General features: G+C 42.4%; 1 protein-coding gene across 1 annotated transcript in view; it reads left to right on the forward strand.

Moving 5' to 3' along the window:
* The first annotated feature begins 1,135 nt into the window (after nucleotides 1-1,135).
* Nucleotides 1,136-25,347, forward strand: part of itga5 (integrin, alpha 5 (fibronectin receptor, alpha polypeptide)) — a 31,320-nt gene continuing 7,108 nt past the window's right edge. The window contains exons 1-21 of the mRNA XM_005749009.1: nucleotides 1,136-1,575; nucleotides 10,018-10,148; nucleotides 13,944-14,044; nucleotides 14,594-14,717; nucleotides 14,879-14,940; nucleotides 15,038-15,083; nucleotides 15,198-15,323; nucleotides 15,410-15,454; nucleotides 15,693-15,736; nucleotides 15,951-16,007; nucleotides 16,626-16,678; nucleotides 16,766-16,971; nucleotides 17,834-18,025; nucleotides 18,119-18,164; nucleotides 18,443-18,556; nucleotides 19,896-19,951; nucleotides 20,348-20,505; nucleotides 20,696-20,833; nucleotides 23,173-23,240; nucleotides 24,652-24,802; nucleotides 24,908-25,000. Coding sequence (XP_005749066.1) covers nucleotides 1,367-1,575; nucleotides 10,018-10,148; nucleotides 13,944-14,044; nucleotides 14,594-14,717; nucleotides 14,879-14,940; nucleotides 15,038-15,083; nucleotides 15,198-15,323; nucleotides 15,410-15,454; nucleotides 15,693-15,736; nucleotides 15,951-16,007; nucleotides 16,626-16,678; nucleotides 16,766-16,971; nucleotides 17,834-18,025; nucleotides 18,119-18,164; nucleotides 18,443-18,556; nucleotides 19,896-19,951; nucleotides 20,348-20,505; nucleotides 20,696-20,833; nucleotides 23,173-23,240; nucleotides 24,652-24,802; nucleotides 24,908-25,000 — 2,220 coding nt within the window. The 5' untranslated portion in view covers nucleotides 1,136-1,366. The remainder of the gene's footprint in view (nucleotides 1,576-10,017; nucleotides 10,149-13,943; nucleotides 14,045-14,593; nucleotides 14,718-14,878; nucleotides 14,941-15,037; nucleotides 15,084-15,197; nucleotides 15,324-15,409; nucleotides 15,455-15,692; nucleotides 15,737-15,950; nucleotides 16,008-16,625; nucleotides 16,679-16,765; nucleotides 16,972-17,833; nucleotides 18,026-18,118; nucleotides 18,165-18,442; nucleotides 18,557-19,895; nucleotides 19,952-20,347; nucleotides 20,506-20,695; nucleotides 20,834-23,172; nucleotides 23,241-24,651; nucleotides 24,803-24,907; nucleotides 25,001-25,347) is intronic.

The raw sequence follows: 25,347 nt of genomic DNA on the forward strand, positions 1-25,347 counted from the left end.
TAAAACAGCAGTGCACCTTTGGAAGATGCACTATCTTGTTATTTGAGAGCCATCGTGTGTTGGGGTTTCTGAATAACAGACCATGACCTCAGCTGAAAACTTTCAACAACAAATGTTTTTTATCGGTACAGCTCGTTTGTCTATTAACCACACCTTGTGCTTTGGCTCAAAATGAACCAGCACTCTCATCTTAGGGACTTAAAAACAGAGTAAGAGAATGAGACCTCTCTGGGATTAAGGCTTTGAACCATCGAGCACCCCCGACAGCTGTGAACTGCCCCCCCCCCCCGACCCTCTGGATTACTCCCATCAGTTTCTGCTCTGTGTGTCAGAGCACTTAGAAGAGTTATAAATATGAGCAGCACTTGACAGAGAGTTCATGTTGCTACTGCCACACAGCCAAATTTGGCCCCTGTGTTCAATCCCTGAGGCCTCAGATGAATCAGCTAAACCAACAGTCACTAATTCCAGTCGGCCTGGATTGGTTTATTAAAGGTCTCATTGCAGTGAGTAGATGCTTTTCACAGCCTAACCACTTTCCTTGCTCCTCTCTCGTGTGACTCAGACAGAAATACATAATCTTCCCACACCCCCCCTTAAGCTCCCCAGAAGACATCATATGCCCAAATCAGATCCACACTGTAATTAGATAGAAATACATATGGATCACACATTGAGATCCAAGAGTGGCTGATGGACGTATAATTAGTACAGATTTATGCAAATAGGTCATAAGGGAAGGGGAAAAGGCACATGGGAGTCTTGCATTTGGAAAGCGAAGCAGTTATATTTATAGTTTTAAAAAAAGCGTGAAGTGACGTTTCACTGACCTTTCAATCACCTAGCAGCCTACCTCTGCCAACAAATTTGGTCTCAAAGGGTCACGATAAGTGTGAGATAAAATCAGAAAGAGGCTTTAAGGTCCATTGTTAACAGTCTTAGTGTGAGTGATAAAAGCATTTCTATCACATTAGTAAACATATGGGTTAGTGGATTAGAAGATCCCTCTTCGAAGTTTTTTTTTTCTTCTCCCCTCTCTCTCTTCGTTTTTTTAGGGAATCACAAACTCCTCCTCTTCTAAACTCTGTTATGGGTCTGGGAACTCCCTGCTGTATGTATCCTGATTAGGTGAGCAGAGAAGGCGTGCGCCTGAAGAGGGGCAGAGAGAAAGAAGCCGCAAGAAGAGCGGGGACGCCGAGAGGAGCTGACGGACCATTAATGAGATATTGGCCGCTTAGAGTTACAGGGATGCAACTGTAGTTTTACTCCCCACTGTTTACAGGCTTGATCTACGGACTAGAAAGCAAAACATTTGGCCAATTTCGCCATTCAAAACTAACTTTAGTGGATTAATTTATTGTCAAAAATGGGCTTGGTGAGATTTCTCACAAAGACGCCGGGGATAGTAGCCTTTCTCGCACGCTCATTCCTTTGTATTATCGGGCTATTACTGACTCTTTCTAAGCCTGCCTGCAAGGCTTTCAACTTGGATGTGGAGAACCCAGCTGTTTACAGCGGACCCAATGGGAGCTACTTCGGATATGCAGTTGACTTTTATTTGTCTTATTCTGGCAGGTAAGTGTGCTTAATATAGAAAACAGAAAATGTAACTGCAGATCGTTAAAATATAACATAGTTTCCGTATAAGGTCTGAAACATTTGAGGTTTATCTGGGCAATTCAAGTTTCCCAGTTGTACGCAAATATTGCGCACAGATTGCAGTGTTCATTGAAGTATTTCGGAACTTCTGGCCAAACTTCAGCCATCTACAGCTCACCCGTTAAAGTCAGAAGTTTCCAATAGGAAACACATTTCATTTGTGGGATGTTGTTTTGGCTCGGAAAATCGGGGTTTTGTGTGTATATTGTGCTTCCTGGACGCATGCCTTGCGCACAGCGCGCACACGGTCAGTCTGCCTACAACTTACTGCAATTGAATTTATCCAGAAAATTAGATTTTTTGTTGTAAGTGTTTTCTGAAATAAAGCCCACATAACTCCAATATAAAAGACTTTGAGATGAAGATCAAAGATCGGAACATTCGGAAATCTTCCTCAAAGCTTAATCTCATTGTCCCACCAAATTACAAAATTAAGATGACCTTTTAATCCGCCCTTGCCTCGAAACCCCAGAACATGCTACCTCACTGCAACCTTTAGCGATCAAATCTCGGTATTAAATGCTGTGGCTGATTTTGATGCTTCCTGGTTCATCTGGGATGTGATCCCAGTGACTCTTAGCATGCAGTGACCGTCTCAGTATTCTTCCCGAGGGGTTTTTGGCATCAGTCACTTTTGGAAGTAAAACTTTGGCAGGCATGGCTGTGACCAGGACTTATACTCCAGTATTCTGTGGGGAATATAAATAAGGGGTGGGGTGGGGGATGCTCTGTCCCAGGATCATATAGTCTTTCTACCAGCTGGAATGCAGGAAAAGATAAGACATAGATTACATTAGTTCCTGACAGTTCTGCATTTGTGTTTGTTTTTTGTGTTGCTGACCATTCACTATATTTTGGTGAGTCCACTCAAACCTGTAATTGCAGTAATCATTAACAAAAGGTTATACAGCTGGAGTCAGGACTTCACTCCAATGTAATCACACTCTCTGGCTGACGATGTGTCTGCTGAACAGTTTCTCAGACCACTGTTCAAGCAGCCAGCATGCAACGATTTGAGAACGGGCTTTGTGCCGAGTGGGCCGCGAGCATCAGCTTTAGTTTCCCTGTTTCTCCTCCCCACTTCCCTGGACGGCAGACTCTCAGACATGAACAGATTTCCTCCTCTTCTATGGCCCTGACTGTCTCTTTAAACTCCTTCTGCTATTGGTTTTTATTTCCCTGCCTGGGAAGCAGGGGTTTTAGGAGAGCTGTATGATTTAGAATGTGAAGCTTGCATGCACAGAACCCTCTCCCCCTCTCCGGCTTTCCCCTCCTTATTTCCTCCTATGCTGATGTCATTCTGCAGGCTTTTTAATTCACCCATCGCCTAAACCTTCCCCCACTGTCTAGCCTCTCTCCCCATCATAACTCCTAGTCTCATTAAGTATCAGACACTGTAGACGTCATCTTACCGATGACTTAATCTGAACTTTTTTACAGTTGAGTCGCTCTGCTCTTGGAAGCGGACGTGAGACAATGGTTTATATGTCCAGGACAAGGATATTGCTTAAATGTAGTTTCCTAAAACACACTGCCCTGTAATTTTCCTCCTGGTGATCTGTGTTCAAAAGGCAGACATCAAATAAAACGAAAGTCTGAGAGAGCACATTTAAAACCATTACTCATCGCTTTATCTGCAAACCACATTCATCTGCCACATTTCATCCACACTTTCTTAGAAGTGTACACATCAAACATTATCAGCAGTGACATGAAATGAGTTCCTATTATCTCTTGTTTTGCCATCACATCATCATCGTCCACAATTTTTGGAGCCATAAGATGTGGGGGAGTATCTGGAACCACTGTGAGGTCAGTTGAGGGTTGCACAAAGAGATTCTTCTTGTCAGGATGAACTGCTGTGAGCCTGGCTCCAACCTTTAGGTAAAATTATTGCTGCTTTTCATCCATGCAGATTGCAGATGTGGATTCAGAGACTGAGACTTTCTCCTATCAATAAAGCTGCTGTCAAGTCAACAAAGAAGTGGGCTGCTTTCACCCAGTTTGATGATCCTTGACAGCTAGTTTATATATGTGGGTCTGCCATGCCCTTTGGCATGACATAATAAAGTTAAATTTAGACATTTGTGGATGGCCCCCCATGGAAGGACGCCTGAGGATAGAACTATGTGTGACAGCTTTTGTCAGAACAGGGCAGGAAGAGCAAGAGGATATATGGTTCCCTGTTGTGTGAGCATGTTTCTCCATGTTGAGTGAAGATGGACATTTCACAGCATGCTGTTTTCTGTGTACATCAGTCCCCTTGTGTACCCTCCTCTACATGGACTTTGGAGGGCCTACTCTTTCCTCAACCACTTAATCACAACCACTAACTGACTGCTCTTTCACTTTCTCTGGTGTCTGGCATGGATAAGGGAGTGGATCATACCGAGATAGAAAAGGTTAAAGATCAGGAGCTGTAAACAATAACATACCTTGCCTGGAGTGTATGAGCAGAAGAGACAGGTTGATGTGTTTCAGTGATGTGTTTGGTGATATGGATTAGCTTAGCCCTGTGCCTGTCCTGGTTTGGCCGTGACAAACACATGGCAAGGTCAGCCAGTCCATGTTGGTAACTCTCCTACAGTTTAATCTCTCAAACAGTGTTAGAGTTAAACTAATATTGACACTGGACTGGCTGCTAATGCAGCAGTGTTTTTTCTGTGCCTATGCAGGGGTCGCTCTCCATATATGATCAGTCTTATTTCTGTTATTGTTTTCATTGGTGTCCTGTTCTATAGACCTGGTTCTAAATCAAACCAGTAAGTGTTTGAGCTGCAGCACAGCACAGCTTGTATATTTGGGTTGCCAAGCTTTTCTTCATCCAGGTTCTCGTTGTTACGTGCAGACAAAGGGGCCCTTTGTCTAATGGCAGAATTTGTTTACCATTTTCCACTGGAGGAGCTTTCACTGTGACTCATTTCTTTCTTTTTTTTTAATTTATTAGCCTTAAAAAGCAGCTTTAATCTTCTGTTGTCAAATGTTGTTTTCACCTACTGGCCAGTAGGTGGGAAATATTCATGCAGGTTTTTGTGAAGTCAGGCGGGAATAGTTAGTGAGGTTACACTGTAGTCTCTTTCTAAGTTTTGCTGTTTTTCTTTTAGTTAAAGATACTTTTTTATACTGAGTCTCTGTGTGTTGCAGTGGAAACAGATGTCAACGTGGATGGTGATGATGGCTTTAAAGGGCCACTGGACCCCACTGTAATGTCTATTCTATTAGCAATATCCCGAGGATGTCAGGTTTACTTTGGTTTTGGAATGGAGCTAGCCACTGATCAGGGCTGGCCGGACTGATACTTCAGATTTAATGTCTCACTGCCAGCAAGCCTGGTTTGTTTTACCTTGAATCATGAAATGACTCACTTCTATAGTAATCTGATAAGGGCTGTCCTTTACATGGCAATAAGCACATGACGCCATTGTCCTCTTGTGAAATTCAAATTGGAATCAGTTTTATTATTTAGGAATATTTAGGTAACATTTAGCCTTTCTTGCCTATGAATGTGAGCTTCTGTATATGCATGTGTGGCTGCAGCAGGGGTCAGAGGGCTGGAGAGGCAAAGTGCTCCAACAGCTGCAATCCCCCATGTTTAATACAACAGCTTCTCTATTCTGAGGTGAGAGCATTAGACCCCCTGATGTGGCCATTGTGGAGAGGTGTGAACCAGCAGCAGTAAAATCCCTGCAGAGGACTGTGAAAGAGGAAGAGACTGTGATCGTGGTTGGGGATGGGCAACAGTTTGGTATGAGCAAATGCAAAGATGAAAATCTGAGTCATTTTGGATGTTTTTCTTAGTAGCTGGGTGTTTTAAATGTCTTGCTTGCCACTTGTGAAACAACTTGACACATCGACGGTTTTAACAAAACAGCTGATGCTTTCCCCACATTCACTCTAGTGAGTTCAAACTGATTGCTGCTTGTTGAAAAGTTGGAAGGAAAGGCAATGATCGCTGAATGAACTTGTTGTCAAGTTGCTGATCTGCGTAACAGCTCCTGGTTGAGAGCTGTGAAGAGAGTCAGCTGCTGAATAGCATAAAGTATTGAAGCCTTAGCTGTTATTTCTGGTTGTGACATCTGCTTGGATGCGCACACATTTTGCCTGTGTGACAATAAACAACATTATTTGGCTACCTTAGCTAGCAGTGCCTCAATTTCCAGGCCACCTGTTGCCCAGCTATATTATCCTTCTGAGGATACAGAGGAAATGGTTTTGCTGTGATATGGGATCAGATCCTTGAGAGACTGGGCTGTTTATCTTATCATCGCTGGTGGGTGCTTTTTCAGATCTTAATGACTTCTTTTCAAGTCAGTGCTGGGATCTGGAAATGTCTGTAAATTGTTAAAAAAAAAGGACATAACTTGCTCTAGGCTTGTAGAGCTACATATAGATCTTTTCCCCGTCCTGCAACTTACAGTAACATCTGACTGTTAAGAAAAAGGTGGCCTCTGCTCAGCGTAGTAGACTCACTGTAGTCAGCACGCGCCAACCAAACACTGCTACTCTCATCATATTCAGGCTCCTGGACAGCAGCACTGACAACATGTGTGTATGTGGTGTGTGTGTGACTAGACGAACGTCCATATGGCAGCTGTAAGGACTCAAACAGCTTCTGTCTGGCCTTGACTTTGAGAGTACTATCCTATTTGTATGGGTCCATGTGATCTGCAATAAATCATCAGACACTACTGCCTCTCATTTCTGTCATTCAGCTGATCTCACTTCTCAAGTGTCAGTCACGCTACAGTTGGAAATCATTCAGCTTTTCTTATACGTGTTCCACATTTGAACTTGATTTCGAAATTTTGTCTCTGCTCCCGCTGATCCAGGTTTCATTCAAACTGTTCATGAGAGGGACGTTTAAATCTCTTTTTTTCACTGAAGGAATGAGAGCAGCGAAGGTCATGAGCTGTCTCTGGCTTAGATCAGATCACTGCATATGAGATCCTTTTTCTGATATGGAACCACTCCAGTGTTTAACCATATCCCAATAGGTTAGTGCAAACTCTGGGGCACACGTGTTTTACTTAGGTGTTGCTAAGGTTCAAGGGCTGCTGGTTCTTTTCTCTGGCCCTCTTTGTGCACAAGAACCGTAGCAGTTGTTGAGCCGTGTTTATGACTGCAGATGGTGACTGCAGCCGGCACTGGAGGCTTAAAATGTGATTGTAATTTTTCCCTTTTCGAGCTTAAATCTTTTTTTTCTTTTTTTTTTAATAGTGTTCAAGTGACATCAGCCTTGCAGCTGGGTGGAAGACAATTAAATGTGGAATGGGGGAAAAAAATGCTGTGCTGAACAGGAGGGGGGTAACAGAGGAATTTGACTGCTGACAACTTCCCTCTGTAACCTCATCATAAAGCGTATTAGTTACGGCTACGCACTGTTGTGTCACATCAGCAAGTTCCAGCACTCTGTATCACCCTTAATTTCTCAACCCCACATAAAATAGTGGTTGCAGTCTGGCAATTATGGCGTGGTGAAATGTTTTTTTTGTCGAATGTCCCCTGATTTCTGACCTTCTAATGAGACAAACCCAGTACTTGGTTACAGTGAAGCTGTTGTTTACACATTCCTTACTTGCAGCCTAAATCGTTTAAACTAGTTTAATTAATGCTTAATTGTCAGCTGGGTGGTGCGCATCATTAGTGGCTGCTGTAAGGCAGTTGGTGGGACATGAAGAAGCCGCTAATGCTTTTCATCTGCCCTGACTTTCCCATTAAAACATTGCTCAAATCTCTTTGTGTGCTGTGAAATTGGCTTGCCATTTGTTCATAGCAGCATGACCAAATGAGCAGACCGATCGGTTTGAGATGATCACATTTGACCTTTTTATTGCCTGTCAGATGGATACTGTACTGCTGTTCTCACAGCACTACAGGAATTATTTGCCTAGTCTCCACTTTAGCCATTGAAGCATTAATACAGCCCATCTCAGGAGTATCTCTGTCCTGAACAGCTGAGAAATCTTGTGCCTGTCTCTAATTACGTGTCTTTTCATGCCCCTACTTTTACCAAGGAATTTGATGAGTCGCACTCAGCAGACTGACGTTTGAGCCTCATTAAATGCTAATTATGCAAAAGCTCTTTCTTTTGAGCATGCAGCTATAAGATAAGGGTGGGGAAATGCCAACGAGAAGTTGACAGATCATCCAAAGATAAAGACCCATTAAATGCTAATTCTTCCTGCTTTACAGTGCAGAACTTTGTGTGTGCGCGCGTCTTTGCACATCTGCATGTATCAGTGTAAAGTAGTCAAAAAAACTGCCTTCAACTGCCAGCTTGCTGATTAAAGCATGATGTGCTTGTTTGGTTATTTCCTGATTTTTTTTCTCTCTCCTCTCTTTGAAAAGCTGCCATGGCCAACTGTGGCTGGACTCTGTTCAGATCTGATTCAACAAAAGATGCTGGAGCTTTGTTTCCTCTGCCTTGTTATTGTGTACATGTTCCTCCAGCTGTGTCATTTATTGCATGCATGTGCTTGCAGATTAATTCTTAAATTATTTTGCCAAAAAATCATTTGCTCATCCTGGTTGTCCGAGAGCATTTGGCTGAAACAAAGGAAACTGTGCTCAATGAACTTTTCTCGCATAGGTTTGGAGGACTTGTAAGAGGCACACATGAAGTGTGTGGTCTGCTGGTGAGAAACTTCTGCTACTTCTAAACTCAGATCTGAATTTAAAGATAGCAAAAGCAAGCTCTCCATCTGTCTTATTGTGAGAATTCATAACTAGGAAATCCTGCTGTGATTTACAATACCGAACATGCAGGTCTTTGCTGCTTTACTGGGATATCCCTGAGTCTGCATATACAATCAAAAATAAAAGGGTGGGGGGACACAGGTTCTTCCTCTCCAAATTGAATTGGTTTGCTTCTTTGTTTCTCTTCCAACGGGAGTTTCTGCTCTGGATTTGGAACTGGCATTGCACATTCTTATGAGGTACAGGCTACAGTAACAGTGCGACCGTGACCTTCTCTTTGTTCTCCCACATATGTGTTTTCATAACCATAGATGCTGAGAGGATTTCAAAGCTTTGTGCTGACCATCAGTAGACCCTGCCCCACCGCTGTTAGAGGTTTTTTCTCTGTGGTTTTCTGCATCTTAGCATCTACAGTCATGTTCCAGGAGGATTAATTACAGTGGATTACACCATCCTTGGAATATTCCACCGTTTAACTGCTGTTTGACTCATACTGATTCTCCTGTCTTTTTCTGGACCCTACTGAGTAGTTACCCTTCGGGCCATGATACTAAGTTTAGCCCCAATGTAAACCTTCATGCACTATTGGTAGATCTAGGGCAGGAAAGGGTGTATTCTTCCTGTTTTTAAGCTCCCTGGACACTGTCTGGTCTCATTGGTCCCATACCTCCTCTACCCACATCAATCCCAAATACGTCTGTGATGCTTGTCAGGTCAAGTGGCTCAGGAATGAGGTAATGGCTAAACCCTTAGGCACATTATCTAGCCCCCCCCCCCCCCCCAAATCTTGCCTAAGGCTTGATTGTCTCAATTTACATAGCACCCCCTTACTGCTTTTATTCTTTTATTTCTGTTTGGAACTCACCTATAACCTCACTATTCTTTCCGTGTCTACTGGTTGCGCCTCTTCACGGGTGACTTGCCTTTCTGTAGTTGTACAGTGTAGCTCCAAGGACACTGATGTTTAGTATCACAGCTGTAGAAACAAGAGAGTGACTCTACTTAGCCTGTCTGCTTTTTTGTTTTCCTTGTGAATCTGGCCCACAGGGGAGCGTGTGTGACCATGCAATTGTTTCCCCTTGTATGTGTCTTACTGTAAACAAAGGGAGTGAATGTGCCTGTCAACATTGCTGCAGCTTGCAGTGGTTGTAGGGGATTATGTAAAACAGTGCTGCAACCTGTTAGGATGTTTAAAAAAACGTGCGCCGGATCATGCTTAAAGCTGTTCAGGTGGGAGGTCTGGAATGCAGTTTTTAATTGAAGTCAGGCTGGAGATGTTTTCACACATGAACTCCCAAAAATGTTGGAAAAAATTAGGTTGGGACAGTGTCCGAAAGTTTTCCTTTCTCACATGTAGCTCACAGCAGGAGATGGCTGGCATTTAGCTGTGTTGGAAATATTCTCTTTACTTTAGATTTGACACCTTAACCTAAAGCAAAGTACCCATGCTGTTCTCATATCGGTGCAACTTCAAATAATAGAAACATTGTATCTGTGTGGTACATTTGCACTCTCACATGCACCTCTGATTGATTAAAAAAGGGTGTAGCATATGTGTGAAATGACTTTTGAGCTACAAACCGTGGTTTGATTAAAAAAATGTACGTTTAAAAATGCTTGGTTATCTGTTAGTCACCCACCCTGTCTGTCTTTTCTTTGCAGTGCAAGTGTGCTGGTTGGAGCCCCCAAGGCTAGAACAAAGCAGTTCAACGTTACAGAGGGAGGGTCTGTATTCTACTGTCCATGGAGCTCCAGCCAAACTGACTGCCACGCCATCGAATTTGACCTCGAAGGTAAGTCTTATGACTGATATTTACACTCTGGGCTTCATTAGCGCCAAAGAAGTTTTATGCTCTTTTCTAGCTTTGCAATTCAAAAGAAATCCTTCTCCACGGGGCCTTGATGCTGCAAATCAGTTCATCCACTCTCTGAAACAAACAATTTTCTTCTGCCTTCTCCCTCCCTTTATGTCAAATTTCTTCTGTTCAACCATGAGGTTTGATCAGAAGATGTGCTGTGTTTTCAGGCTCAAAGCTGGAGCTGTTTCTCACTGACATAATGCAGAGTTAGAAATGAAAGAAAAAAAGGAGCTTTTTACTTCATAGAAGGTTATTTGCACAATCCTGCCTGTTATCTGTGCAATGCAACTACACTCTCTTTTTCCTTTAACCTGTTTGTTGGGACATATTGTTTGCTCTTAAACTATTCAGTATTGTTGTTTCTCTGCCCATTTTTTGGAGGCAATCGGAGCATTTTCTTTCTGGAAAAGGAATCATTGTTTTACTCCATTGAGTGGTTGTTGGCTACATTAGTTCCTGGACTTTGGGTGTTCCTTTTTTCCTGTTTGTCTTCTCTTCAGGGATAAAAAGATAATGAGGTGTCAAAGAGTTCTTGAAGGGTACTACTTCCTTCCTCCAGATCATGTTCGTGTTGCCTGGCCTCGGGAAGTATACGGAGATAAGCAACCAATAAACAAATAGGTCGGACAAAGAAATATCCTGTTTGTATGACAGGTGAGGTAGACACTACTAGTCTTAACAAAGAGGCTCCAGTTGAGTCAAAATCAAGTAAAGTGGTTTAGAAGAACACGAGGAAGCGTGTGAGGTTGTCTTAAGAGTGGATTCATGTTTCAGTATGTTGACAGAGTGCCCACAAGCCCTGTTTTGCACAATGGATCCACGGCAAAGTGAAGAATGAGCAGGTCAAATTATAAATGATGTAGCAAAGACATACTCCTATACAAACACACAAACAGTATGACTCATACATGTAGGAGGATCCCATCACTTCTGGCTTCTTTCCTGGGAAATCCAACTTAAATTTATTCTCCCTAATTGACAAAGTGGAGAAATATTCCACTGCATGTTTCACAAGCCCCTTTCCCCCCTATTGGACGCCACTGCTTGGTACCCTTTGCTCCACTATTTTAGCACTGCTTTTCTTGCAACATAAAATGTGTCGTGCAGCCATGGATGCTGGCTAAAGGCCACGCGGAGTGATATCATGCACATTCAATGAGCCCTCACGGTCAAGGTTAGTCTCCTGGGCTGCCAGAGTCCTTCATATTTCGAAAATGCTTTGAAAGAGCAGATTAGAGTGCCAGTGCCAGCTCTCACATCTGGATCAGAGTAAAACTGCAGTGCTGTGGAGGAACGCTTAGTCCATGAACATCTGCATGCAAATATGGCTATGACAAGCAGCTGTTACATGAATGACATTTACTGCTGCAATTCATTTACTGCAGCTTTGCCTGTATTTTCTTTGCCAATCATGATAGTAAAGACTAGTGCAATAAAAAAAGACATTTAGTGATTTTTTTTCTTTTCCCCCAATTTATTCAGTATGAATAATAAAGAAAATGGCTCTAGAGTGTCTTGTATATTCTTGAAACAAAGTGGTGTCAGAGGTCGCCTGTTTCTTGGTGTTTTTGAGCTCTGACCCAGAGGCCACAGAACCTCTTAATTAGCCTAACTAATTGGGTCAAAGTGGCCAGAGACTCCCTCCTATCCACTTCCTCTGCCACTGAGATAAGAGCCCGTCTATTTGAGAGGACACATACAGGACGGGAGGCAGGGAACGAGAGAAAAGAGGAAAGGCCAAGAAACCAGAGACCAGCTCTCTTCTGTCCCCCTCTCGTCTCCTGCTGTCAGTACTCCCACAGGGGCAGCTGATGTGATGAGTGAATTTGGCCATTTGTCTTCTACCTCACTGACACACAGCAAAACACATACACACTTAAAACGAGAGGGTCTGACCACACTAATGGCTCTCCACTCACCCACAGTTCAAAGTAGACAGTGAGTCTGTATGCACTCCAGACCTTCACTGCCCCTCTGCTCCCTGGAGAGACTGGCACCACATCACATCAGCACACCGTGCTATCAAGCCTCCCAGGGGGACTTTGGTCGGATCACATCTTGTTGTGGGTCCTTCTCTGGATTTCCCTTTATCTCCCCTGTGAATCTCCTCTATTTTCATCTTAAAGGAATTCCACATGATTACAGCTGGCTGCCTTCCGTCGCCTCACAGACAACAAAAAGAGCTTTTCATCATTCATTATAGTGACACAGAGCCATGGCTACCACATAAAGACTTTGCTAACCTTGTTTGGGTCCTTACTATGAGGTGCTTCCTTTCTGTCACCCTGCAAGATAACCTGAGCATAGTTAGACAGTATGAATTACAAGACCACCTTTTTGAATGCTACTCTTGGTTATCTTGGGAAGTTAACGCAAACCAACACAGATGTTGGTCAGTCTTAAACTTCACCTGGCCGATTAGCATTTGCCTTGACCAAACAAACCCTTCTGTTATGAAAATGTTAAAAAAAAAACATACCATGCAGCTAAGGGAGATTAGTTAAAGCAACAAGGAGCTGTTTGAAGTTGGGGTTTTGCCCATGCAGCAAAAGCACTTCTTATCACTCTTTTGAACACTTGAATCATAGCAGCCTGCTGCTCGCCCGTGATGAATACTGTTAGCACGAAAGCCCCAGAGATGGAGATTAAACAGAAATACATTTGGGTTATTAAAAAGCTATATTCTCTCTGCTTACTGCTTGGGTGATGGGAGGCATCACTCCCTGGAAACAGATGGGAGAAGGGGCTGTGCAGTTGAGGAGCCTTGTGGTGAGATAGTGAAAGAAAAATGAATAGGAAAATAGTGATAATGTTGAAACTGACAACAGAGAAGGGGAGAGTGAAGTGGGTGCCTAAATAGAGATGAGTGAGAAGCTGCTGTGAGGAAGCGAGGCCGGAGTGTGTTTTCCTTGGACCCCAGCCCCTTTGCTGTTTCCACAAAGACATGGTGCAGGCCTTCCTCCTCAGCTCCAGGCTGCCTAGTTGGCCTGAAAGAAAGACTAGAGGAAGACAGGCATGGACAGAGTGAATATAATACACAATTCCTTCCTCACATCCACATGGGTCTTGATCTTTCCCAGTATCTCCCAGTTCTGTCTGACAGACACTAGCTCTGTTCTTTAGAAAGACACCTGTGGTTGCAGAAGTCTGAGTGAATGGGGATTATGAGTGAAGGACTCGTGGAATGGCTGATCTTATACGCACTTCCCCTTACAGATGTCAGCTCCTACACTCATATGAGCGATATGTGTCTTCCTTGCATAATCAATTAGTTCAGATTTCGTTCTTTATTGCAGCACAGATGTAGCATCTGTTTTCCAATAAAGTTGTGTTTAAACCGGACTCCCCAGACCATCTGTCGCATCACCTGCTGCTGTCAGAGCACTAAAGTGGGAGATCAGTGATACTGTCCAGGTGGTCAAACAGGGCAAAGGGTCAGCAGGGTTAAGCCACACCAGTCCAGTCCAAACCTGGCAAAAGCTAACACAACTACTATCTGTAGAACAGTGGCCTAGTAGGAAATAACATTCTTTTCAAGTCTAACCATCTCTGTATGAAGAAAGTGTAACATAATGCATGTTGTCTGCCAGTTTTTACAGATGTTTCCAAGAATCTGGAAGGGAGGGGCAGGCAGCGTTATGATGCTTGAGGTCCAGCTGAAGGAATGCATGTGTTATCATGCTGCTATAACTCAAATTCTTTTCTCTCTCTCTTCCTTTATTTCCCCAGGGGATCGCAATGTCTTGCTCAATGACACAAATTACCAAGCTGATTTCAAATCCCACCAATGGTTTGGTGCCACTGTCCGGTCTCATGGTGACACAATTCTGGTAAGGTAGCCTTCAAAGAGATGCATTTAAAATGATAGAATCTTCCTTAAGGGATGAAAACCTCAGCTGTTGCTTTCTGCTGTTAAGATCAGGAATTTCAGACTAGCCTGATCGCCTGATATACGACTGTGAGAAACTTTTTACTTGAGTGATGACTCACTCTCTTGGCTGGGTGATTGCACATATCCTGTGTTAGTTAGAAGTTAGGAGAAGTGGCTAGATTATTGCCCATTAAGTTGTTGTCATTCAGGTCCAATTTTCACCCCTAGTCTCAACTCACTGTACTCACAGCCACACACATACACCATGTGACATCAAAGTTTAGCTGCCTGTTGTTTGGTCTGATTGTACGGCTTGTGACCTGGGTTGAGTTACATGGTTACGCCCACACAAGACACTCCACTGACCTCAGCTTGAGACCCATTCTGAGTTCAACGGGGGGGTTCACAACTGGAAAAACATCTCCCACCTAATGGCTCACCCTGTTCATCAACACACTGTTAATCCTCCACTTTTCTTACTTGTCAATCCCACTCCTGTGAACTGCAGGCTTGTGCCCCACTTTACTCATGGAGAACTAAGGAGGATATTCCCCATTCTGATGCTACAGGAAGCTGCTACCTCTCTGTCGAAAACTTCACCAACTTTGTGGAGTATGCTCCTTGTCGTACAGGTAATCATCACCTCTCTTCAAATCTTATCGGCATGGATGCTTTAATATATCAGGATAACACCAGTGGTTGTTTCCTGGATGGTTTCTGGATATCATTTGTTGATGCTTCACTTATTCTGACAGTAAGTCCTTCATGATACACCGCTCCTTTTGTCCTTCAGAAATCAGTGGTCCATCAGGACAAGGTTACTGCCAGGGAGGATTCAGTGCCGAATTTACAAAGGTAAATGTACATTTTCTGTCAGTGAACGAACACGGGTTTCTTGAATAGTTGTATTTTTTCCCACTGAGGTAATTCACAGGTGTTATTTTTCTTTTAGGATGGCAAAGTGGTGCTGGGAGGACCAGGCAGTTATTTCTGGCAAGGTATGTAGGACCTGCATCAATCAAAAGTCAAAAACAAAAAACACACACACACGCACAGAAATCTCAGTATGTCCTTCCAAGTTTCTTTCTTATCATTATCTTATCGTATTTTAGGTCAAGTGATCTCTGCAGCTAAGGAGGACATTATCAGAGCATACTATCCAGGCTATTTTATTCAGGCGGTGAGTGGCCAGATCCAGACCAAACAGGCCCATTCTTTGAAAGATGACAGCTATCAAGGTAAGCTAATTAAAACTTTACAAATTTTGCTAAATCACATGTCGTCATGTACCTGCCACGAAAGCTAATTTTTCTGTTTCCTACAGGCTACTCTGTTGCAGCTGGGGAATTTAGTGGTGATGGGGTAGAAGGTAAGTCAACAAATCAGGTAGCAGACACTGCCAGCATTAGGTGAGGTTGACAAATAGTGAAACACTTAAAGACATTTACAGAGCAACATGAATGTTATAGTTGTAGTAAGATAAACATAAATCATTTACAATATTTTACATAATTATTGAGCTGGAAATGTCTTTAGTATATTCTGTTATCCTCTGACTGGGCTTTAACCGTATTTTTCCCACTTTAAATCTTTGCTTTGTCTCACAGATTTTGTTGCTGGGGTTCCAAAAGGACACATGCTTTATGGTTCGGTAAGATCGCTTAATCATCACTCTCATTTTGGCTTTCATTTAAGCGCTTTTAGAATGGGAAGCCTGGGATTTATACTTGGGAATGATACAAGAAAGAAAACAACTTTAGCGATATTGTCACAGTGGGGATTATTTTTGCAGTGAATTCCTTTCCATGGATCGTGCTTATATTAGACCCTATAAAAGTTCACCATATGTGCTTGCTGTGTTGCAGGTGTCTATTCTGAACGGTACAGATCTGACAAACATGACTGAGTACACTGGAGAGCAGGTGAGTCCAAAAACTCCCACCTCAGCCAACTACAGAAAGTTCTGTAATGCTCCACTTCCTCTGTGTTTTTATTGCTCAGCTCCCCATGAGAGCTCTTAATTTGCTGATTCATAGTAAGCATAAATAATTTCCTCTACTGCAAACCACAATAGAGACAAAAATCTAGCAAACACAATACTGCAAATCTCAGTTCTTGGGGGGGAAAGTGCAGTCGCAATTTGTGCAAATGGTTCTGGGAATAGAAAAGCAATCAACTTATTTCAACACTGGTGATTGACTCAGCTGAACAAATATAATCACAAGCGAATTTGCATACACTACGGCGAGACTGCTTTTGCAGTGCTTTGTAGACTGAAAATCGTGACAGAAACTGAACGAGAAATGGAGCCGACAGGCCTTCACTGGACCCAACCTGTAAAACCCATCAAGCCTTTGTGATTTCTTGAGTCTTTATGATTTTTTTTTTGTTCTAGTAACAGAGAAAACACGCCTGAAGTTTAGTTTAACAGTGTGAGGGTTTGGGATTTTGGACTGCTTAAATTGTAATCATGTCTTCTGTTGATGTGATGTTTAAAGTCATGGAAACACCTTTTCTTTTTTCTTTTTTTTTTTTAATAGATGGGCTCATATTTTGGGTATGCAGTGGCCACAACTGACATTAACAGTGATGGGTGAGTAGTAGCTGTCTGTCTTTCTTTATTTTATTTTTCAGTGTATCTTTTTTTTTCTTTTTTGTGATGTTCCTGTTTTGTCTGCAGGATGGTTGACCTGCTGGTGGGAGCTCCCATGCTCATGGTCCGAAGCTCTCATGGACGCCTGGAAGAGATGGGCCAAGTCTACGTTTATCTCCAGCGTAGCCCCTTGAAACTAGAGTCCCGCCTACCTCTAACAGGCACTCAGGTGTTTGGGAGATTTGGCAGCACTATTGCACCATTGGGAGATCTGAACTTGGATGGTTTCAATGGTAAGAATAGGGAATTATAATACGGTAGGACAGAAATTGGTAATGTGGGGAAATGATATATAAGGCAACAATTTAAAAGAAGGAAATTTAGTAACAATCTATTATGATGCTACTTTTTTCTCATTACACTTTGAGAATGCTTGTATGCTTTGTTATAATATTGAAGATTACGCTATAACACAATGACGCTCTGTAGAAATGTGCTTGCTTGAACCACTTATGGTCTCTAAAGAATGAAGCCGAATAGCTTTGGTGACTTCAACAATATTTATAGCCTACAATACATTTCACTTTATGAATGAACCAAACTAGAAGACTAATAATGCTAAACCTAAAGACTGTTATGGATGGTAACTAAGTGTTTAGCTTAAAAGATAAAACAGTTATTGGTTATGAACTTTAAGTGTTGCTGCTTATGTCACAATGTAAGGCATATAGTCAATAAATGATATAGTATATACAATGATGAGTATGTTAAGTGATCTTGGTATAAGAGGATGAACATGAGAGCTGATCAGCTAGGATTCAGTTTTAGCTTTAATCACAGAAATGGACCGGAAGTTTCATTCCTGCATAACTGGAGATTATGTAGATCACACAGAGCATCATCGCATAGGTTGACTTCTAAATACCCCTGTGTCCTTATGTCAAAGAAAAAAAGTTTTGCTGCTTTGTGCAATTTCAAAACATTAGCAACACTTTGTAGAGCAAGGAAATCTACATACTGTAGGCTATTTAAGTAAATCATGCATATTAATTTTGTAGTGAAAAACAGCTGAAACTGTAAATAAAGTGCTCTGGGATTTTAGTTTCTTTCTCTAAATCTCAACGGTAATATAAGTTAATTTTTTCCCCCTGCAAGATGTGGCTATCAGCTGTCCATTTGGAGGAGAAGATCAGCAGGGACTGGTTTATATTTACAATGGATACTCAGAAGGACTCAAACAAAAGCCATCTCAGGTGATTAGGGGGCAGTGGGCTGCAGGGACTATTCCTGCTAGCTTTGGATTTGCCCTCAGAGGTGCTAAGGACCTGGACATGAACGGATACCCAGGTAAGTGAGGATGAAATTTGTAATGAGCATCATTAACGTTTTTTTTTGTTTTTTTTTTGTGTGTGTTTAATTTATCTTTCTTAATTTCCTCAGATCTCATTGTTGGAGCTTTTGGTATTAATAAGGCTATTCTATATAGGTATGTTTTATTTTTATGTATGTTTTTGCTTGATTGAAAAGTCAAATTCCAAAATTAAGTCTGGGGGAAAAAGCATGGCTGTGTTCGTCTGCCTGGTGTGCCAAGATAAATGTTTGGTCACTCTACAGATATAGTGTAAGAACAAAACAAAACAAAAGGAAAGACAGAGAAATAGAGTTTCCAAAATCTGAAGCTAATCTATGAAGCACTTAAAGAAAGTGGAAACTGTAATATCTGATGACTGTGTCTTCAATCAGCATTCTTGTTGTTGCCTACAGATCCCGGCCGATAGTCAACACCAGTGCCTCGCTGACAGTTTCCCCCACCATGATTAATCCTGAGGAGAAGAACTGCATTCTCACCACTGGAAACTCCAGCATTCCCGTTTCCTGGTGAGTATTCAGACGGTCCAGAATTACAGAACACTCTGTTTCCTGCAGCTCTTCACTTTTGGTATTTATTTGACCCAACTGCAGAGACATGGGCTTCCCCATTTCCCCCATGCATAAACATTTCTATCATAATAGGAAGTTTTGATAAAGAATATCCTTTACACAGTGATGGTATTCTGAGGACTGCTCTTATCTGACCTATTTTCAGAGTGTCTTCATATAACACACTTTATTTTGTGGAGTGGAGAGAGAAAAAAAGTTGAATAGAAGCATTGTTTGCAGTTTTCAGCCTGATCTAACTGTGCAAAGTATCCAGCTCCAAAAAAAAAGAAAAACCCTAGAGGAAGGAGACCACGGTAGCTTGCTGCTCGACACGGTTGACACTGTGCTCCTGTTTCAGCTCCCCCCCCCCCCCCCCTTCTCTACATGCTGATCCATAAAGGAAACTGTTGTATACACATATGTCTTGATTGTGCTACGTTGCCTGGTGATGGGGAGATTTTGGTGATCGGGGGGAGGAGAGCAGAGGAAATAATGGGAGGGGAGGGGCTGGAAGGTTTTTGCAGTTGCTTTGAATGAGATATTGTTTGGTGGTGGAACACAGCTGGGAAACATCAGGACACGTATACTCCCGTGAGCGTGCGCACACAGTTGTGCCGAAAAGGGCAGACACAGGAGCATTCATATGAAGTTACTGCTACTCTTCAAAAGGAGGCTTTGCACTTTCTCTGTCTTTTGCTCTCATTTTTCACCTCTCTTCCTGTTACTTTGCTTTTTTTCGGTAAAGCCCATCCGTCTTTCTTTTCTCTTTTGCATTATTTTTTTTTCTGTGACTCTTTCAAGGGGTTACTAGTGATAGGGGTTGGGGGTTTTGGGGTTGCAGACTTGGACAGCGGCGGCATGTTGTGTGGCTGATGTCATGGGAGAGAGCTACAGGCTTATATAGACAGCCACTCACTGGTCAGCACTGAAACCTGAGTCGTTGCTCAATTTCACCCTTCTTAACTCTGCTATTTCTTTGTGTGTGGGGAGGGCTGCGGGTGGAAAGCGGAGACACACTGATTTATCAGCCTGGCCGGCAAAAGTAGTTTTATGCCAGCCTATCTCCAAACATGTGTGGTTTTTGTCATAATATTCACTGAAAGCTCAGTGTGCTCCACGCCTTGTAATGTGAACCATGTAATGAGCTGACACACACAAAAAAAGTCACCCATGAGAAAAGGCGAGAGAACAAGGGAGGGCATGTGAGGTGTCTTATGTGTACAGTATTTACACAGAGTCTCTGCCATTAATGGATATGCTTCTCTCATCATGTCCTCGTCCTTTCTTCCCAAAACAGTGTCAACCTGAGTTTCTGCATATCTGCTGATGGGAAACACCTTCCAAAGAACTTAGGTGAGCCAATTTTCCACATCTGCATTTTATTACAAACTGTCAAATAGCCACCAGTGGTAATGTTTTAAATCCATAACAGTCTGTAGGTTAAAGTGTTTTGGCAGCTAATGCAGATTTTCAGACTTTGTTATGACAAAAAGGGAGTGCAGCATGCCAAATGTCCTTTGTGATCCCCCTTGAGTGATCTAACCTCTTCTGTCCTCAACATTTTTCCTCGTTACCTCTTAGTTATCATCTCTTATTAGCCCCCCTCAGTACACAACAGCTCTATGTGCCATTGACTATGTTGTGTGTATTTCAGAGTATTTACGGAGGTCCTTTTCAGACCTGTCACTTTGTGACTCTAGAACATTCATCACACCATGAATGGTCATTTGTGTGTGTTATGCGTTCCAGATTTCCAGGTGGAGGTGCAGCTTGATAGTCATAAGCACAAGCAGAAAGGTGCAGTGAAGAGGGCTCTGTTCTTGGATTCCCAGCAGCCTTTGCTCCCGATGACTGTGAGGCTGAACCACGGAGAGCGAGTGTGCCAGCATAAAAGAATCTACCTAAGAGTAAGTCCTCTCTTTCTCTAACAAAAAATGACATTTAAGCCTGTGCAATGCTTAGAATCATTATTGAAAAACTGCATATAAGTGAAGTGTAACTAATAGCTGTAGTCATTTTATAGTTGTGTTTCTGTGTCACTTTTGAACAGCCAAATTGCACGGTGGTATGACACAAAATGTGTTTTTCTCACTGTAGGATGAGAAGGAGTTCAGAGATAAACTCTCCTCTATTTATGTGGCCTTGAACTTCAGCTTGGACCCAAAAGCTGCAGCTGACTCCCACGGCCTGCGGCCCATCCTCAACTATCAGACCACACACGTAATTGAGCAAAAGGTACTTTGACGTGAACTACACTTCTATCAGCTAGGTTAATTAACCCGGGTATCTACAGAGCTGTTTAAATTATTATATAGTAAGTTCACTAATAATCTGCATGTGCGACTGAGATTCTTTCAACTCATTCTCTCTGATCTCTCGATTGCACTTTCCGCCATCATTCAGTAATCACTGGCCAACTCCTTACTGACTCTTCTGTTCATGATGAAAGTGTGAATCTTTTCTTTGTCGGCTGGGAAGAGATCCAGGGTGTCTGGAAAGTTGTTTTCAAAATGAAAATGTGAGACACATGTACAGTGGCGTGTTTCCTTGTCCCAGCAGGAGTAGCTCTTGGCCTGCTTAGCTACTGAGGTGAGTGTTTTCAGAGCTGCAGGCACAGAAGGATGGTCAATATTTCAGGGAGGGGCACGGACAGAATGTAGGCCCCTCTGGTTGAAGTGTCTCAGCATTTCTACATGAAGGCATCTTTTCAGCTGTGGCACAGCACGCACCATATGTTTAATTCAGCAACAGCCACCAGATTGGAGCATTAGGGGAATAGCAATCAGTCTAGTTTGATCTCCATCTCTTTCTTTTTCGTTCTCTACCCTTGTGTGTTTCTCTTTTTTCCTTTTGGACCTTGTCACTGCTGTTTTTCTTTCCTAAATATCAAAGCTTTTGGGCCTCCAACAGATGTGGTCTACTGCTGTACCAAGACCTTGAGACAAGCCTGAGAGAAAGAATTAGCCATAAACCTGAATCAGTTCTTTGAATGTATAAAAGCAGAGTAGGAGTGGTGTCAGACTGCCAACAAATTTAATTAATTTTGCTTTACTCTGTATGAATATAACGGTATACAAACAGAGTATGGTGACTATTATACCACAGCCTTGGCCTAGAATAGATACATGATGCCCTCTTGATTTCCACACATGCTTTGAGAATGTGTGGAAGGCGATATAACAGTTCATAGACTCTGCCAAGTTCGTACTCTCTCAAAGCTGGAGTGCGAATGAAAGGCAGCTGATGCGCCGAGCGCAGTCTCACTCTCTCATCCTAACATTTTCCACATGTATCTGTGAAGATTTGTGGCATTATGATGGATCTATTAATTGCTATCGCATCGCTCGTCTTGCACATAGCATGCATTTGTATGCATGCCAGTAAAGATTCAAGTTGCAGCCACCTTTGGAGAACTTGGAACCGGCTGAAATTGTGAATCAATGCCCTCCTTGTTTTTAAAGCAAAGTCATCTGACCAATTGAATATGATTTTGATGAATGTGCTCCAGTCATATTGCCAAGGTTGTGTTTTGTTTTTGCCAAATGATACTTGGACTCATTATGTCACATGCTGATGTCAGTGTTGATGTTGTTTAAGTACAGTAATGGTGGTACGAATGTTGTTTTCCTGCCCCAAACAGACATATGAGCTGGGGTGCACATGCGGCCAAGTTAGCATGGTGGTTACCATGGTGTGCATAATTAGAGCTCCTAGATGGTGTAATGACAAGGGGGGTTCTTGGCTCTCTTTAATCTTCTCCTCTATTTCTATTTATTGTCTTTATCATCATGAACATCATCACACTGTCATAGTCGCGGCGAGATGCAATTTAGCAATCCACAGGGCTTTCCCTGCCACACGTTCAGCGGTCATCCACTTATCCGGCAGTGTTTCTGCTCCTTTCTTGTCTTTCCCTCCACTGTAATCTCTGAACCATCCCTCCTGCTGTCAGGTCACCAGAGATATCTTATGTCTCAGCAAGTTCCTTTAGGCTGTAGGCTTCTCCCTTTACATTTGATCATGCTCCACAGTGGTGTAGTGTGTGGTGAAGGCGCGGTTTACCACATAGCGCTGTGATGTGGGACACTGGTTAAAGTTGGGAGCTGGCTGCTTTGTGCTCAGCTCCATAGGAGTATCTTCTTTTGTACAGACTCTGATCTGCACCCTGTTTATAATCTCCCCCTGTTTTACATTGCAAACAGAAAGCACGTGCGTGCCGGGACAGCTGGCTCATCAGGCTGTCTGTTGCTGTCATGACCTCACTGAGGCAGTTATTGTCTCTGTGTTTTTAGCTGTCTGATGTGTAGTGATGATGTCTTGTAAATAAGAGGGGTTGCAGTCCAGGTGTGTGTGCATCTTGGGTGGTGGTCCAGAGACAAGTGGTGGAATATATTAGTCATACTGCATGTTGCATCTTGCTACACTCATCTTGTTCTCTTCCTTAAACAGATCTTGTGATTTATCTTGTGTACCTAATTCTCTTCACGTGTAGAATAAGTGTCACAACCTACTGTGTGATGTTGGCCTGCACCCCTATATTCAGACTTTTATCATCTTCAATTTGTATCTTCTAGGCACAGATTCTGTTGGACTGTGGAGAGGACAACATCTGTGTTCCTGACTTGAAGCTGGCAGTTAGCGGGTGAGTCTTTTTCCTTAGCTGTTGCTAAAAATCCCAGAGCATATAGGTTTTAGAAAATAGAATAAAGTTCAATGGATATTACACAGTGAACCCTGAACAGAATTACAGACACTGAAATGTTCACCTCCGCTATGCAAAAAGAGACCCTAAAGCATAAAAACAGCTGTTATTGTTGTTCTCTACTTTTTGTTTAGTTTAACAAACCACAGTGTGAGTGTTAATAGCTACAATTTTGAAGTACAGTAGGGGCACCATTCGTTAAAAACAAAACAAAGCAGGAAATAGCTCAGCTCCACAGGTGCTGTGACAAACGCTAAAGGGGGAAAGACAGAAAAGATGAAAGGAATCTGTTTGCAAGAGGCCCAACCCTGTCTTCATCGCCATCCCCGCTACACTTTGATTCGAGAAATCTGTTAGCAGTTTTCTCAAAAATAACTGCCTCCCTGATACTCCCTGCTCTGCTCTGTCATTTTGATTTCACATTCCTATATTTATCTACCATCTGACCCCATTTTTCCCAATGTATAACTTATCTATTACATATGGAACAACCTGCTGGGATTCTGCTGCGCCCCATCCGATAGAAACCCAGACGCAGAAAGTGTGATTAGTGCAATTAAAATTATACTTTGTTGATTTTCGTCTGCTCTGCAGTAAATTATGGCTGCCTAATAGTTGTTGGAGGGGGTGATCAGATGGTCATGATTTAGTGGAATTTCAGAGAAAAATGTATCCAACATTTGTACGATGTTTTTTTTTTCTATTCCGCTGCCAAATCACATAACCTGTTAGACCAAGGGTCCCTCAGGGAAGTCTTAGGGTTTTGTGGTGTTTTCTAATTTTGAGGCTTTGTTTGCTTTAAAAAGTGCCATGTCAGTTAAAATCAGGCCCCAGCTGAATCTTTGGCCAGCAGAGGATCGGCTTTATAACTCGTCTCCCTTTTGCTGTCTCCTGCTTTTATGAAAATAGACTTTAATTAAAAGTGCCCTTGTAGCACTTCTTGTGGAATTTCTCTTTGTGCATAGCTTTGGAGGAAGGTGTAGGGAGTGAGAAAAAGCAATAAATGGGAGATGCTTTATAATTCTGCGCCTTTTGTATGTCTTTAATATCACATGGGGAAAAAAATTATGTAAAGTGGGCTATTTTGAGATTAATCTAATTGTTGCATTTTTGCAGCCAGGTTCTAAATAAAATAGATCTTATAAGCACAGAGCATGCAGTTATATTAGTTTTATTAGAGCAATTTGCAATTTATTGCCTGTTCCACTGCCAGCAAATGGGAACAAAGAATGCCCTTGTTTACTTGGAAAACAACTTAATCCATGTTTATTTATGGAGGTATTTATCTAGTGACCCAACTAATCATTTGGGGGTTTCTTTGTTTTGTATTTCTTTTTCCTTGGGTCCTCAGTGACAGGAAGGAAGTCTACCTTGGTGATGACAACTCACTGACCTTGACATTCAATGCCAGGAATGAGGGTGAGGGAGGGGCGTATGAAGCAGACCTGTATGTGGTGCTGCCCCCTGAAGCTGACTACATTGGCATTGCCCGCAATAATGAGGTGAATAGAAACAATCAAACTGACACCCTGATTTTGGGACTATTGGGACTTTAATCTTGATGATTTTCTTTCGATGTGGTTTGACCAGTCTGTCCTCTTTTCCAGACCTTGACCCAGCTGACTTGCAGCTATGAGACTGAGAACCAGACCCGATACCTCAGCTGTGATTTGGGGAACCCAATGAAGTCGGGCACCAATGTAGGAGCAATGTTGTCTTTTGGCTGTCTTTCTCTTTTAGCTCAGTGCTTAAGAAGTTTAAGTGTTTTGGCACAAACAAGGTTGTTTGTATGCTTATTTTGTTTACATAGGACATATAAATAGTATCTGAAATTTAATGTATCAGTTATCAGTTCATAGAAACTAAAAAAGGAAGTGATGCGATCTTCATTTTGGGGTGTAGACAGCACAGGAAAAGTCAACGTGTGTCAGGAAATGGTGTGGCAGGAAGTACAGGCTACATTTGTTCTATTGGTTCCCTTTTTTATCGATTGAGTCACAAGTCAGCATGCTTTTAATAGGTTTGCGGTGCAAGACAGTTGGCTACA

The sequence above is a fragment of the Pundamilia nyererei genome, unplaced genomic scaffold (genome assembly GCF_000239375.1).
Source record: "Pundamilia nyererei isolate P.nyererei 1_Seehausen unplaced genomic scaffold, PunNye1.0 scaffold00235, whole genome shotgun sequence".
Lineage (NCBI taxonomy): Eukaryota > Metazoa > Chordata > Actinopteri > Cichliformes > Cichlidae > Pundamilia > Pundamilia nyererei.